The sequence below is a fragment of the Papaver somniferum genome, chromosome 11 (assembly GCF_003573695.1).
Source record: "Papaver somniferum cultivar HN1 chromosome 11, ASM357369v1, whole genome shotgun sequence".
Taxonomy (NCBI): domain Eukaryota; kingdom Viridiplantae; phylum Streptophyta; class Magnoliopsida; order Ranunculales; family Papaveraceae; genus Papaver; species Papaver somniferum.
The window spans coordinates 74,997,026-75,013,694 of NC_039368.1; the positions used below are offsets into that span (position 1 = coordinate 74,997,026).

Here is a 16,669-nt window from a genome sequence, read left to right on the forward strand (position 1 = left end):
TTACTATTCTGGAACGAAAATGACCGGAGAACGTCCAAATCCAGTTTTGTATACATCCTGGAAGTATGTTTTTTTTTTGTTGTATAATTCTATGTTCAGTTTTTATTTTTTGCTTTTTATCACACTTGATTTCAGTTGTGTGGGTAACAAAACAAAGTGGCCGTTATGTTGGAAAGTCATTTTTTTTCCCTTCTAGACTGTAGACCGTTGTCAAATCAGCTTCAATCAACTTTCTGGTCACGGAGGACCTGTGATTCTGTGAACCAGCACAAACCCGGTTGACATGTGATTTCGCACAAACTTTGAGGAGTCCGTCACTCAAGTACGCTCTACACATTCGATTGGAGCCGCGCTTGTTATACTTGTGATTGGAGTAAACACACAGTTGTTTCGTGAATTACATTCCTGTAACATGTGAGCAACCTTTCAATAGTGGCCGCGCGTACATATTATTCTCGGAATGGAATGAATTAATCAATCCTTTTTTGCAAATGATTGAGTTATTCCTATACTTCCCCGGACTTTCATGTTTATATCTACCACTGACACATGATATTAGCCAAATTTGCCTCCCCACAACCCGACTTAATATGACGTTGCATTATTCTAGCCCAACCGTGAAAAAGCTCCTGAAAAATCCGGTGGCAAAGTCATAATTTTGAATATCTGATTCTGAATCGTAAATTTTAATATTTAGTTATGAAACTCTGTCAATGACATTAACAAGTCTAGATTCAAAATAATAAAGAGGAATCATAAATGTTCTCTGATTTTGCCGTAAATCCATCTCATAAATTACGCTGTTTAGAAATGCAATTGATTAGTAGAAAAACGATAAAGAAAATTTTGTGTGCGGCTATCATCACACATGGGTAGGTGTTTTAGGCCTCAAAAAAACATATAGCGGATAAAATAGACACTCTGTTTGATGGTCACAGCTCATGAAGAGAGAATCATATCGAGCTTGGCTAGCTAAGAGGATCTCGAGTGGTCATGACATACAACTATTATTTTATTCATGTGGTAGGTCTGTCTATTCATCTTGTACAACTTACAAGAACCACAAATTCATTTTAGAGACACAGCGACATATACATGGTCCATGGACTCATGCGCATGATCAAAAAGTGGTGGTTCCAAGTTTTCTCCTTTTAACCCTGAAGTAAAAATAATGGAAAATGGGTCACTTCTCCAAATATTTTTAAAACATGGTTCAAACGGACGAGTAAAAAATTAGTATGGGTGAAATGGATACCAAAAAAATAGCAAAGATGAAACTGGATTCATCCTAACTTAAACTTAAAAAATAACAAGGATGAAACTGGATGCATCCTGATGTAAATTAAAAATAAGAAAAGTATTTGAAAATGGGTAGGATGAAACTGTTTATATCCTGGCTATTTTTACATTTTTATTCATTTAAACAGTATCAAAATCTAAATGTCATTTTCACCCAGGAATTGTTGATTTTGGTCTTTTTAACCAATTTTATGTAAAAATAATTCAAACAATATTACTAGAAGCATGAAAATTCTCGATTCTGAATGCGCTGTGTCAATTTAAAGCTGCGTCTCAAAACAACTTCCTAGAATTGAGAAATGTAAATTTAGATATCTATCTTATACCTGCAACAGTATTAGCTATCAGGATGAATCGAATCCTTAACCTTCCTGCCACGAAGTAAGAGTCTGAATCCTGAATCCTGAACCGTTTTGTTTGCACTTTGAAGCCAATCCTTCCCTTGGTATAAAAACGTGCACAATACGTGTAAATGTCGCCTAATGGACAATCAATGTGTTCCAGAAAATACAAGTACATAACGAAAGAAAAGTCTAGTTCACTCCTAGTAGTACAGTTTCTGATGGACATTACACTGTAACTATTCAATGGTCGGTGAAAAGTTACATCAAAATTTTGTATTCACAAAATGGCCGGGGGGGTGGCAACGACATCCATCCAAAACCATGAAAAGTTGAAAACGAAGCAAAATAGAAAATATATCTGTGGGGATAAGGGGCGGCAATATTTAGTTAATAAAAACCTAATCACCACTTCTATTCTATCATCTCTGCACAACCACTGAAGCTTATCACTGATATCACTATAATATAAATACCCTCATTTCCTCTCATCTCAAACACAAAAACAAACTCACTCTCCTCTTCCTTCTCTCCACAGTACTCAACTCTTCTTATTTTCAGTACTCTATTCTGAATTTGTACTGTTTCTTGAGAAATCAGATATGGGAAAAGACGAAGTAGCAGAACATGGTGAATTCTCAGCCAAGGATTATCACGACCCACCACCAACACCATTTTTTGACGCAGATGAGCTTAAGAAATGGTCTTTCTACAGAGCTATTATTGCTGAATTTGTAGCTACTCTTTTGTTCCTCTACATCACTGTTTTGACTGTTATCGGTTACAAGGCTCAGAGTGAAACTGATGATTGTGGTGGTGTTGGTATTTTGGGTATCGCTTGGGCTTTTGGTGGTATGATCTTCGTCCTGGTTTACTGCACCGCCGGTGTCTCCGGTAAGTTTTTCCTCTCTCCGGTCAATTTATTCAGACATGAGTCAGATTAAAATGTCTTATTCAAGAATTATAACTTAATTGGTGTAATAGCCTGATCCACACTACCTCAGTTAACATCCAGGAGAATCCGAATTTTTGACTCGATATTTGTTTTCAGTTCACTTTGAGATCACACTCTAGTTCTGAGTCAGACCATAAATGAGCCAATCCCTAAAAGATTCCCTCACTTTGAATGAGGCGTAAGTTAGTATCTTAACTGGTGTTTTTCTATGATGCGCAGGAGGACACATCAACCCAGCAGTAACTTTCGGGCTATTTTTGGCAAGAAAAGTTTCACTACCAAGAGCAGTCTTGTACATGGTGGCTCAGTGTTTAGGAGCAATCTGTGGTGTTGGATTAGTCAAAGCTTTCCAATCAGCTTACTACGTTAAATTTGGTGGTGGTGCCAATACACTTTCCCTTGGGTACAGCAAAGGAACTGGTTTAGCAGCTGAAATCATCGGAACTTTCGTTCTTGTGTACACAGTTTTCTCAGCCACTGACCCCAAGAGAAACGCCAGAGACTCCCATGTTCCCGTAAGTATTCTACCGCTCTCATAATCCGAGTTTGAAATTTATCAGTACCAAAAATTTAATCGGTAAAAGGGTGAAGAATTTATCACTCTAGAGCGCTGCACAGACAAACGGAAAACATGTTAAGTTCCGGTCCTTTTTAAGGTGGTCCGGACCGGTTCTGTTTGGAAAGTGGTTTATGTTTTTCTCCTGTTTGTGTGGCCATTAGGTGGTACCTAAACTTCTTTGTTGTCTTTTAATAATCTAACCAACTCTTTTCGTGGTATTGAAAATTAGGTTTTGGCACCACTTCCAATCGGGTTCGCCGTTTTCATGGTCCACTTGGCCACTATCCCCGTTACCGGTACCGGTATTAACCCTGCTAGAAGTTTCGGAGCTGCTGTTATCCTCAACGATGAGAAGGCATGGGATGACCAGGTATAATTGTTTACTCTTTATGCATTTAAATCATGATTAACTCATCAATCTTATACCAAGTATTAATCCGGATAAATGGGTTTTTGGTGCAGTGGATCTTCTGGGTCGGACCATTCATTGGTGCCGCAATTGCTGCTATTTACCACCAGTTTATCCTAAGGGCAGGTGCAATTAAAGCTTTGGGCTCGTTTAGGAGCAGTGCTCGTGTTTAAGACTTGAAGAATTATTGTTGGATAGAGATAAGGGGTGATGTGTTGTTTTTTCTTTTTTTATGTTTGGAAGATGGTGATGATGTTTGCAAGGAATAATAATAATGGAGCTCCCTCCTCTAGGGGTCCATATAGGGGTGGTGGATTTGTGACTTGTCTATCTATCTAAAAAATGTACATTTATTCTATCTCTGTCTGTCACCCTTCAAGTTCTTAAAAAGAGAAAAGAAAAGAAAGGGTGAAAAATGAGAAGATGATGGATAAATTGGAAGTTTGTAGATAAAATCTCTCTCTATTTATTAGTGTATTTTCCCTTTTGTTTTCATGAAAGTCTAGTCTTTCAAGTGTCAATTGTAATATTATCCGCTCTTTTGCTATTTCTCTCTAGTACTCTTCTTGTTTTTCAATAACGTATTAATGTCTTTAGTTTATATGGTCACTTAATGTGGGTTTTACTTTGAATATTCTACCGAGTAATATGGCCCTTTAGGAAGAACCAAGAACTTTTAATATGGTGGTCTCTAGAGAAAACCAGTTCACAAAAAAACGTAAAACAAAAACAAAAAAGAAAAGCCACAAAAATGAGTAGTTAGAGAAATAATTGGCTCACGGAAGTAAACCTCTCCACCAGTAAAATCTCTAAGAAAAGCAGAAGAAGATAACCACACGTTCTGTAGTCTCTAGATTTCTAGACAGGTAATTTTCATGAAATTTGATAACCCTGTTGTAGTTTCGTAGAGTTCTTGGAATCATTATGTTAGTATTCCATAAAAATTCTTTAATTAGAATTCACATACCATTTATTATTTCAATCGAAACTAGCTTTTAATTTGGTGTGCGTCTACTTTGCCATTGCCTATTTATGTTTAACATGGATCTCAATGTCTCATTCTAAGAATGCATTATTAGCCTTATCTTTTTGACTAGCAAGATTCTACGATTTTCCTCAATTATTTTGCTCATGACAAAATTAAAATAAATGCTACTAGTCAGTAATAGTAACTGAAAAGGACCCCTGGAAATTAAGTTTATTTAGTAAGTTTTGCGGTGGTTTGGTGGTGAATATGATGGGTTGTATGGTGTAACATGATGTATTGGGTGCAGCAAGAGAGGGATTAGGTTAAGACTTTAGAAGAGTTTTTTAGCTTTTGGATAGATCCTTAAATATTAGTTACTTTCTAGAAAGGTATTGTTAGCTTAGTTTGATGTTTATCTTGCTATATTAAAACGACTTTAATTAATTAATTAACCAAATCTAGTTACGTTATGCCTTTATATCATTTTATGTTTTCTATTCTCCTCCTCTTCTTTTTTGTGAAATTTTAAACCATTGTTTATCTATTGTGATTAGATGATAATCTGTTTTTTAGCTTAACTGGATAAGCACTTTAACTTAAAAAAAATGAGAAAGCAGGTGAGTTTTTGTTGTTATTGTTGGTTCCTTTTCAGTTTAGCGACAATAGAGAGAGAGGCCTAGAGAGATCTATTAGTGTTTGGTTAGTACATTCTCATTAGATTCTTATCTTTTCGAATCGTCTAGTACAATTTTACTAGCGTATTGTTCAAGTGTGTTATAAATCATTTCAATTGATCACTAATCACTAACTTTTTTTTATCCATATCATATGCATTCTAGGATATAAGGTCTCCACCCATATCATATGACCTCAAAGAAAAAAGAGGCCGACATCGCTATTGTAAAATAGTAAAGTTATTTGGTAATGGTATCAGCTGTCCGAGTTCAAAATTTTCTAACACTAATTTCTTTGTGGGAAAAGGAAAAAATAATAATACGAGTTTGCCTGAATAACATGGCCAAAGAAAGAATAACACACATAAGGAAAAATAAGTCTTAACAATCTTTTTTTTTGTTTTTGTTTTCTCAGAATTATTTTATTTGAAGTGTTGAGCTAGTAGAATGTAACAAAACATTTGGTACTAATTTTCCCAGAATTTGAGATTTTTTACATTTCGCTTTTCCCTTGAGGAGCCGCGAGTGCGATTCTTATCTCTTTTCTAGATTTAGAATTCATTTATTTAATGCACTATTTTAAATTAAAAAAAAAAGGAAAAGAAATATAATGCAACCAAAATAAGTCTTTTTATTTATTTTTTTGGAAAAAAAAACTAAAAACAACAAAATTATAATGTGGTGATCTACAGCATAAGCTGCTAAAAAATATGTCTTATCATATATTCTACTCTTTTAACACCCTCGTTGAGAATTTCCAACTAATCAAGCTTGTGAGTTATGGGGCCATGTCAAAGCAAGGGCCCTGGCATATTATTAAAAGTTTAGGGCTCCTGGCATGATTCATCTGGTGGACCAACGCGTGTCTTGCGTGCTTTTGGCCAGTAGTTATTGCTAAGCTCACGTACATACGTGATACCTACAGACAGACTAGACATTAATAATGGTAGTTATTTCTGTTACTCATGACGCTTCACAAGTCTTGTGGTGCGTACATAAACGTGAAGTTTCCTGTACCAAAAGGTAAGCCTTGTGCACGAGAGTTGAGGCCTTTATTTAACCATGCCTACTTGTTAGTTCTAGCTACCAGTCTCTGCTCACTAACATCTCTGATTCCACAATATAGAGAACGACAATGACTAGTTCCATGGTCATCATCAGTATGTCTTGGTTCTTCTTCTTCCTCTTGTTTTCACTTTCTAATCTGGCTTTCTCAGTTGCTCCTCCACCTTTACAATTAGGCCGGGCACCTCACGGCCTCGTAAAACAATATCCAGTAGCACCATTCTTCTCTCCATCTGCTCTCAGTTTCTTTAACTATCCGAACTCGTCTCCCAAGCAAGAAATCCATTGTAAGTACTCTCACTCTGGTTGCAGTACTCCGTCATCAGTTATAACACGAACAAAGTCATTATCAGTCGAAAAAGACGAAGAAAAGAAGGAATTAACAATTACCCAAACCATCAAAAGCGAGGGTCATAGAGTTAAAGCTGGTGCAATTGCAGTTGTTGTATTTTGTTTTATTTTTACGTTCCTTTTGTGCTTAGGTGTTTTCATAGTTATGGCTACACGTCGATCCAGCGACGCTCATTTAGCAAATTCTATTCTCATATCACATAATGCTTAGTAGTATACTGTACAATCCGTATTCACAATCTGCAATGTACTAGCTTTATATATAAGAACGGGTTTGGTGTTAATTGCTTTTTCTAATTTAATGGTTTTTTGTTGGCAAAAGATTAAAAGTTAGTTTTTCGTTTTTTTTTTAAGTCAGTATAATATGGTCAGCTGATAAATAAACCGTCAGTCAACTAAAAAAGTAAACTATGAGTCAATAAGACTGTCAGATGTGTTTCTAGGCCAGGAATATTTGATTACAAAGAGGTCTCAGGGACAGGGTTAATGAGATTGGAGAATATGGTCTTGCCTCCATTAAGCTTGGGAATCCGATTATTTGCTAATATGAGATTGGAGAATATGGTCTTGCCTTATTAAGATCTTAAGTGGCTTTTGCTTGGACAATGCTATGTATGAACGATCTCTTGTTCTTCAAAGGTGATCTAGGCCCATTCTTCATAGTTCTTACACTGACGGGTCTGGAATTAAGAGTAGCTAGCGCTCATGAAGTTATAAATTCCCACCAATACCATAATACCATTTTGGTGAAAACTTTTGTCAAGTGCGAAATTGCTAGATGAGTATGATGTAGCAGTTTCCTTTAAGAAAAAGAAGCAAGTGGTGGAAATCGTCAAAATTTGGAAAAGAAATGAATACTAGATTGAGAATGGGGCATGATTCAAAAATGAGTGGACGAGCTTTGGAAGATTATGTCGTGTTAGTACTGTTCAAAGAGGCTTCAAGATTGAGAGTGTGTTTGTTTTTTTTGCTAACTCGGGATCTGGATCTGACTCGGTTCCTGACTCGGTCCGAGTTAGATATCAGACCGTTCTTTGTTTTTTATTTTAAGTCAGATCTGACTCGCGATCTGAGTTAAACCTAACCCCTAACTCAGATCCGTTTGAGTCAGGTGACAAAATATCTATGACTTATGGGAACAAACCACCGCCTCAAATTTTAAAATCAGATGAGTCAGAACTGACTCAAAGAGTCACATTCAGATGAGTCAGGTGATTTCAGTCAGATCTAGACGTGTCAGATTCAGATGAGTCATTAGAAAACAAACACACTCAAAATCTGGTTTCACAGCTAATATGATAATATTGAGTGTTGAAAAAGACTAAACGAGCTATCAAAGTGAGAGCTCGAGAGGAACTCCATTCGCAACTAACACCAGAGAGTGACCACATCTATTTTCATACTATTAAATAGTCAAATCTAACAGTTTCAGATAATAATGGTACCACACTGTCACCGTGGAAGAGAATATTTTAGCAAGGAAGATTGTGAGTACTCACATTAGTTACTGGAGTAATGGCCAGTTGGGTTCAACTTTGACCCAAAATCAAGACTCTGGCAGTCGGAAATCACCAGTGGAGAAAATTTTGATTCTCTTATATTATAGTCTTCGGTTGTAGGAATTGAACTAATTCATAGGAATTTCGCAGGCACTTGTAACGGAGTTGGATGTTTCGCCTCAACAGCAAAACATCCAGAGCAAGTTCGGAATCTACTGGAGGCAGTATTATGTGACAAATGCCATGAATGGAAATCCTAAGTCTGTAAAGTGACAACTGACTACTATCAACCTAATTAGTGACTCTTTAGTTGTTTTGCAAAATCTTTTGATTTTTGGACTTGTACTTTGGGAAGCAAACAGCTGATAATATTTCTTAATTTGCAAAAAGCATATCTGTGAATGACTGACCTTCTTGGATTCAGGTGAAAATCCAGGCCGACATAGACAGTATGAAATTTTATCCATTTCCTTTCCTTTTAAAAATAAATAAACCTCTATGAACAAAATGGATACCAATATCCTGCAGTGTGGATGCTATAAATGTCGATAGACTTGATACGCTGGAATTGAGATATTAATTGTCATTTAGTGTATATTCATTATGAAAACGAAACAAAAATAAATCTATTATTGTGTGGGTAAGGGGCTCCATCAACATTCAACGCTAGTTCACTACCACTGGTCTACCACTGCTCAAGCTTATCTCCATAATAAATTTCATATCTCTGCCGTCTAAGCTTCTTCAACTCAGTTCAGCACTGTATTGTGTTCTGCAGAAATAGTTATTAATTAAAGCTCGCTAGATTTGCTAGAATCTGGTAAGCCATGGGTCATGATGAAATAGAAGAGATGGAGCAAATTGGTGAAGTTCCGAAAAAGGATTATCATGATCCCCCACCAGCACCATTTTTCGGTTTAGACGAACTCAAGTTATGGTCATTCTACAGAGCTATTATAGCTGAATTTGTAGCTACTCTCTTATTTCTTTACATTGGGGTCTTGACTATAATTGGTTATGCCAGTCACATAGGAGAGGATGAATGTGGCGGGGTTGGTGTCTTAGGTATTGCTTGGGCTTTTGGTGTTATGATTTTCATCCTTGTTTACTGCACCGCCGGTATCTCTGGTACGTTATCTTTCCAGTCTCTCCCTGGACCACTTATATGCATTCGTTTTTCATTCTGAAACTTTGTTTCTGTGGTGTGCAGGTGGGCACATTAATCCGGCTGTAACTTTTGGGCTATTTCTGGCAAGAAAAGTTTCACTACCCAGGGCAGTGCTGTACATTGTGGCTCAGTGTTTAGGAGCTACTGTTGGTGTTGCATTAGTGAAAGCTTCTCAACCAACTTACTATGACCAATATGGTGGTGGGATCAATTCAGTTTCCGACTCTTTCAGTAAACTAGATGCATATGCGGCAGAGATAATGGGAACTTTCTTTCTTGTTTATACTGTTTTCTCAGCCACTGATCCTAAGAGAAATGCTAGAGACTCCCATATTCCAGTAAGCACTGTCTCTACTGATTATAGCACAGTTATGAATTGGCCAATTAAGAATTTCTTAGCTCCTGAATATGTACTGATTTTTCTGAATTGTCGTTCAAAATTAGATTTTGGCACCTCTTCCAATTGGGTTTGCCGTGTTCATGGTTCATCTAGCTACCATTCCAATTACGGGAACCGGTATAAATCCCGCTAGATCTTTTGGAGCTGCTGTTGTCCACAACAAAGCAAAGGCATGGGAAGACATGGTATGGTTAACAATAATGCTTATTGAATCAATTTATTTGTTGAGTAATTAATGTTTGTTTGAATGGGGTTGTGGTGCAGGGGATATTTTGGTTCGGACCTTTCATAGGTGCTGCTTTTGCTGCTGTATACCACCAGTTTGTTCTAAGGGGTGGTGCTGCTAGAGCATATGGTTCAATTAGGAGCCATACTACCAGTGTCTAAGAGTCCAGGATTTTCCTCAGATAAAAAAATATTTATCTTCATTTACCTATTCAGTGGTACCATTTTTTTGTTATCAATGAAGCCATCATCACTTGAATTCTGCTCATGTTGTCTGCTATTGTATTTTGTGTTCTTTATGCTCGTCTTCTATGTTTTGATTATTCTCCACCTAATAGTGTTAATCCCAACTCTCATGTATACTGTATTAGTCTCTTGGCATTAAGCAGTCAACTGAAACGGGTTTGGTGGTGCCTTCAGTCCAAAAACGAGGCACCTTCAAAGTTCTAGAAATTACTAGTTCCACCTCTGTGATCAGTGCAGAGACAGCTTAGAGTATGGGTATTCAGTTGCACACCCATCCCAGCTGCCTCCCAAGACCAATAATAGTTATATACAGTATATCTATATATATATTTTGGTATTAATTGGTCGGCCAAGTCCATTTCGTACCTCCTAGTATGGGTGGAGAATTTTTTTGCACCCCCTCTCCTTAAAATCTAGCTCCGCCCCTGTCTGTGATCCAATTTTCCCTAATCAGGGATTCTATGAGGTTAGTGTGGGTTTAGGTAGAAAAGTTCGCCCGGACCCTAGTCAAACACAAACTTAATTAAGCCAAACACGACCTTGGTAGACTTGGCCAGCTCTTATACCCGCTCTTTTCTGGTTAGTGTTTCATGGAAGAGAAAAGAGCTTGGAAAACCTCTCGCACCATGTCCAGCAGGAAGCTGAAGAAGAAACAGGCCGTAATGCCAAACCTTCCAGATGAGATTCAGCTAGAAATCTTTACAAGATTACCGGTGAAATCTGTTTCACGATTGTTATGCGTAAGCAAATCTTTGTCTGCTGTAATTGCTAGCGGTGAATTTACCAATATGCATCTTAATAACATGAAAAGCAACCCTAGCATTGTTTTTCATTCGTCCATGGAAAAGATTTGCTCCATAGATTATAAGTCAATATCATCGTTATTGCCGTTATCAAAATCATCATCAGTGCACCACTACAGTAAATTTACTAATCAGATGGGTTACCCTTCCATACCTGTACGTTTATCTATTTGAGTCTTTGTGCTCATGTGATGGTTGGATTTGCATCCGTAGTACTAACGTTCAAAAAGAAAGCTGCATATGTTTTTGGAATCCATTAACTAATGAGCACAAGACAATACCGGCCGGCAGTGATATACAGTATGTAAATACGAGAGTCAGAGTCGCATATGGGCTTGGATATGATGGCAAAATTGGCGATTACAAACTGGCAAGGATTGTTAGTTCGGATATTCCTTTTGGACAACGACATTCTAAAGTTGATGTTTATACATTAGGTTCAAATGAATGGAAATCAATTCATCAAAACATACCTTATTACGAGTTTCCATTTTACCAAGCAACTGAGGGAGTGCTCCTTAATGGAGCTATCCATTGGCTTGCGCGTACCATTGGTGAACAATTTCAAAGCTCCAAAGTTCTGGTCTCTTTTATTAGCAATGAGATACTCAAGGAGGTGGCATTACCCGAAGAATCTATTCCAGATCGACTATCACCTTATAAGTACAATCGGTGGTGCTAACTTGATGTGGGAGTGTTGGGAGGGTGTCTTTGTCTAATTTCCCATGTTTCACTTGTCCGAGTTGGACTAAGAGTTTCACCATTACCGAAAAGGCTATTAGCCATAGCCCGGATTTGAAGTTAATTTGGAGTTTTGAAAACGATGAAATTCTATGGGAGATTGATGGGAGTTTTGTTTTATATGACCCAAAGAACAAAAGATATGGAAGGTTTTTTTTTGATTCAAAAATAGAATTTCATTGATCTTACATAGAGTTTACAGTAGACTCTTGAGAAATCCAACTTTGGATATCCATAGGAAACTCATCAAAAAATTCAAAACCTTCTCTTAACGTTCTAGCTTTCCTGGCTATTTTATCAACCACTGCATTGGAATCTCTCCTAACTGAGATATATTTCCATATCATGACTTTATTTAACAGATACTTAATGTCTAAACCTAAACCTTGATTCATCCAATGAACACATGTGACTTGTTTATTGATAGACTTAATCAAAACTTCACTATCAGATTCAAAAACTACATGAGTGGTTCCTCTTGAAACTGCCAGAGAAACTGCAGCCAGCATAGCTCTGCATTCCAGCTCCTCCACCTCTAATCCTTGCCTCATTCCTCCATCAAAATATTGCCCTTTCACACCAATGCATTGACCTGCAAAATCTCTAATTATCAGTCTTGTACCTCCTTGTAAAGTTTCTTTAAAGAAAGATGCATCTATATTGATTTTCAGAAATCCAATCTGGAGGCTTCCATTTATGAACCTGTAACTGGCTATTAGGATTTACAGAATGAGTAGTCACAAAATAAACCAACTTATTAATATTATCAAGAGTCATAACCCTATTTGGATTATGACTCTGAAAGATTTTGGAGCATCTATCCTTCCATATTGACCAAACAGATACCATAAGAAGTTTATTTAAATTCTTCCTTGAAATCCCTATACCAAATTCAAGTTAGCACTTGTATGGAACCAAGTTATAACCCAATTTCTAAAAGACCCATGCTGAGACAAAATATTACCCACATTTATGTTTAAAGATAACCAGATAGATATAGCATAAGGACATATGAGAAATAAGTGATCACTAGATTCATCAGGAGAGCCACACAGACTACAATGAGTTTCAATGTCACTTTTATACCTGGACAGTTTATCCCTAGTTGGGACAATATCATTAACACATTTCCAAAAAAACAATTTCACCTTATGAGGAAGGTTAATCTTCCACAAACTTTTCCAAACCTGTTGAGGAATAACAGAATTACCAGTAACTACTTGAAACTGATTTGTCATAACATTATACACACTTTTAACAGAAAACTTACCTTTCTTGTCAGGCAACCATATTAGAGTATCATTTCCAATAACAGGAACATTCATATCAAGAATTTTCCTAGCACTAATAGGTTTAGAAAGATAATGAATAAGAGACACATTTCAATTCCTAGTACCCTCATTAAAAAGATCAGCAACATAATTATAGGAGATAGTGTTTACTAAACCCTCTGCAACAACTGGTGGATGACCTAAGTCTATGACCCAATTATCCATCCAAATGTTAATTTTGGTACCACATCTAACATCCCAAAAACCGTTATTTTTAATGATTTCTATGCATCTGTATATACCTCTCCATATCCAAGAGCAGGATTCATTTAGTTTTTGTAGGTGGAGAATGCTACCGCTATAAATTACTTAGATCTAAGAATTTGAACCCATAATTCATCATGATCATTAATGATTTTACAGACTAGTTTATATATGAGAGCAATATTAAAGGTTTCTAGGTCCCTAAATCCAAGAGCCCCTAGATCCTTAGACTTGTTTATATTGTCCCAAGCAATAAATTTAATACCTTTACCTGTTTTATGACCCCACCAGAAATTCAACTGCAAAGAATCAAGTCTGCTAATTAGAGTAGTAGGAATTTTAAATCAACCCATTTGATAAGTAGGCAATGAATTCAAAACAGATTTAATCAAAGTGGATCTACCTGCTTGGTTAAGAGTAGTGCCTATATATTTTTTTAGTCTGGCTTCAAAGGATTGAGCTATGGGCTCAAAAGATTTTACCTTAGAATGCCCAAGTAATAGAGGAGCACCAAGATATTTCTCTGTATCAGTAACTAGAGACATATTAAGAGCGTTAGCAAGATAATCACAAGTACCAGGGCTTAAATTATTGCTAAAATAGACACAATACTTGTCAAAATTGAGCATCTGACCTGAAAGATTACAAAAATCCTTAATAATCTGTAAAATATTGCTAACATGCTGCATATTGGCTTGTTCAAAAATCATTATATCATCTGCAAATAGTAAATGAGTAATATGAGGATCTTTCCTAAAAACTTTAACACCCACAATATCTTTATTCATTTCAGCAGCTAGCAAAGATCTAGATAGGTATTCCATTGCAAGAATAAAAAGATAAGGGGATAGAGGATACCCTTGTCTTATCCCTCTAGTAGGTTCAAATTGATCACAGGGAGAACCATTTAGTAAAACATTTATACTATTAGTGGAGACACACTGCATAATGAGGTTACAAAAATCAGATTTAAAACCAAAACTCTCAAGAACTTTATTAAGAAAACTCCATTCAAGTCTGTCAAAAGATTTTGACAGATCAAGTTTGATGGCCATTGTACCACTGATACCTTCTTTATGTTTCATTGAATGAACCATTTCATGAGCAATAATAATATTGTCATGGATGGCTCTTCTTGGTACAAAGGCAGCTTGATAAGGAGAAACTAATTTTTTTAAGCAAATGTTTAATTCTATCGGCCAAAATCTTAGAAATAACTTTATAAGAGGCATTACACAGACCAATTGGTCTAAACTCAGCTGGAGTTTTAGGACTTTTGCATTTAGGTATAAGGGAAATATAAGTCCTATAAAGACTTCTAGGCATGTGACTACTTTGGAATTTTTTTTGAACCACATCAATAATATCTTTTCCTATAATATTCCATTGAGTTTGATAAAAACCTGCTTCAAAGCAATCAGGACCAGGAGAACTCCACGAAGGCATATGTTTGACAACATTTTCAATTTCAATTTCACTTGGCATAGCAAAAAGCTTATCATTATCAGTAAGGATTTTTGGAATAATATCAAAGGAAATATCAAGCAAAACAGGATTAGAAGAATAAGAGAGATCACTAAAATGATTAATAAGAAGTCCACTGATGTCATTTCTTTCCTTAAGCCAATTTCCATTCTGATCACATAAGGAGTTAATGCTATTAGTACGCAATCTCTTATTAACCATAGAGTGAAAATATCTAGTGTTATTATCCATTTCAAAAACAGTCTTATCCCTAGACTTTTCCTTATAAAACTCAGTTTGAATTTTATACCATTTATCTAAGTCACTGGTGATAGCTTTGACTCTAGCATGCTGTCTATTAGAACTAGTTTCATTTTGGACAATTTACAAAGAAGTTTGAAGTTCAGAAATATTCTTTTGGATGTCTCCAAACTCCATCCTATTCCACTGAGATAAAGCTATGCTAGCACTATGTTGTCTTTGGATAAGTTTAAAGGCAGGACTACCATGCACATCAACATTCCAGGAAGACTCAAGATTATGTTTAAAAGTATTATGCTCAATCCAAGTTCTGAAAAATTTAAAAGGCCTCCAGAAATTTTAGGAATAGGATCAGTAATAAGAAGCACCGGGGAATGATCAGAAGCAACAAAATTCAGATGCAAAAGCTTAGCATTGTGAAAATTTAAGAACCAATCATTATTACCTAAAGCCATGTCCAGTCTAGCTTTCCTAACTCCTGTACCATAAGAGTTACTAGTCCAAGTGTAGTTTCTACCCTCATACCCAATGTCAACTAGGACAGCATTATTAACAACATTTTGAACCCAAGTATCAGAACTAGTATTATTTCTATCCAAATGAAAGTTTAAATCCCCTAGTATTAACCAAGGTTGTTGGACATCTTTGCTAAACTCAGTAATAAAATTCCACTGAGTTTTTTTTTAGGTTCTGAATAGATTGATCCATACATAAAAGAAACAAGACCTTAGGCTTACTAGGACATAACTGAATTGTCATATGAATTATATTATTATCACAACCAATAACTTCAACATCTATACCATCCTTACACATGAGTATTAGACCACCATCATATCCTACTCTATCAATGCAAACATAGTTAGGATATAGGACTGATTTAGCTACTGAGATCATTCATTCCTCATCAATTTTTGTTTCACATAAAAAAACAAAATCAAGACTTTGAGTTTTGACTAAATTTTGAAATTGGTATTTTGTGAATTTGTTATCTATGCCTTGCACATTCCAGGATAAAATCTTCATTTTGAAATTTAAATATTTGCAAATAAAAAAAGAAGTAGCTAAGAAATTGAATACCTTAGTCTCCTTAGTGTTGCTATGTTGAAAATCCCCTGCTGTGACCATGTATGTTGCCTGTGTGTTCCCAAGTTTCCCATTAACACCATGTTCCAAAACTTGGTTAACTGGAATATCATTTCTCTACCTCTTTCCTAGTCTTTCACCATCAGTATTATCCTCATTAGCAGCTTCAATAACACTACCTGAACCTACAATATAGCCATCCTTTGGAGGTAAAAAATTAGTACCCTTCTTATCCCCTCTCTTTGCAATAACAGGAACTTGATCTCCCCCTCTTACAATCAAAATCTGCTTCCTTTCACCCTTCTTTAGTTCTCCAAAAAAATGTGGTTTAGCATGTGCTTTTGCCAGGTAATCTGCAGCATCCTTACAAGCACCTTGAGTATGATTAATAATGTAGCATTTGGGACAGATCTTATGAGGTTGCTTCTCATAGAAAAACTTGATCCATATTATTGAATTAGCATTTGTTTTAGCCATAACTCCTCTTCTTAAAGGATAATTTATGTCGACTTGTACACATAATTTAACAGGTGCACCATCCACAGGAACCCCATCTTCAGGCTCCATTGTCAAGAAAGAGCCTATAGTATTAGCAATTTTGGTAATGGATTTGACATTCAT

The 16,669-nt window shown here is 36.2% G+C and overlaps 2 protein-coding genes across 3 annotated transcripts; both read left to right on the top strand.

Moving 5' to 3' along the window:
- Nucleotides 1–2,069: 2,069 nt before the first annotated feature.
- LOC113322647 (aquaporin PIP2-1-like) lies at nucleotides 2,070–4,140 on the top strand. Its single transcript, XM_026570777.1, has 4 exons — nucleotides 2,070–2,534; nucleotides 2,815–3,110; nucleotides 3,384–3,524; nucleotides 3,617–4,140. The coding sequence occupies exons 1-4, from the start codon at nucleotides 2,243–2,245 to the stop codon at nucleotides 3,734–3,736; spliced, it is 849 nt and encodes a 282-aa protein (XP_026426562.1). The 5' UTR covers nucleotides 2,070–2,242; the 3' UTR covers nucleotides 3,737–4,140.
- Nucleotides 4,141–8,776: 4,636 nt separating this feature from the next.
- On the top strand, nucleotides 8,777–10,272 carry LOC113322519 (aquaporin PIP2-5-like). Of its 2 annotated transcripts, XM_026570616.1 has the most exons (5): nucleotides 8,777–9,050; nucleotides 9,144–9,247; nucleotides 9,330–9,625; nucleotides 9,732–9,872; nucleotides 9,952–10,272. In XM_026570616.1, the coding sequence occupies exons 1-5, from the start codon at nucleotides 8,947–8,949 to the stop codon at nucleotides 10,072–10,074; spliced, it is 768 nt and encodes a 255-aa protein (XP_026426401.1). In that variant the 5' UTR covers nucleotides 8,777–8,946; the 3' UTR covers nucleotides 10,075–10,272. The 2 variants fall into 2 exon arrangements, with proteins under 2 accessions (XP_026426401.1, XP_026426400.1); XM_026570615.1 differs by having other exon boundaries at nucleotides 8,778–9,247.
- The last annotated feature ends 6,397 nt before the right edge of the window (nucleotides 10,273–16,669 follow it).

Excerpts from the sequence above, each read along its gene's own strand:
- LOC113322647 (XM_026570777.1), top strand. The coding sequence starts at position 2,243 with ATGGGAAAAGACGAAGTAGCAGAACATGGTGAATTCTCAGCCAAGGAT. Across the intron at positions 2,535-2,814 it reads CTGCACCGCCGGTGTCTCCG|GAGGACACATCAACCCAGCA; the intron begins GTAAGTTTTTCC and ends TATGATGCGCAG. Across the intron at positions 3,525-3,616 it reads AGAAGGCATGGGATGACCAG|TGGATCTTCTGGGTCGGACC; the intron begins GTATAATTGTTT and ends TTTTTGGTGCAG.
- LOC113322519 (XM_026570615.1), top strand. The coding sequence starts at position 8,947 with ATGGGTCATGATGAAATAGAAGAGATGGAGCAAATTGGTGAAGTTCCG. Across the intron at positions 9,248-9,329 it reads CTGCACCGCCGGTATCTCTG|GTGGGCACATTAATCCGGCT; the intron begins GTACGTTATCTT and ends TGTGGTGTGCAG. Across the intron at positions 9,873-9,951 it reads CAAAGGCATGGGAAGACATG|GGGATATTTTGGTTCGGACC; the intron begins GTATGGTTAACA and ends GTTGTGGTGCAG.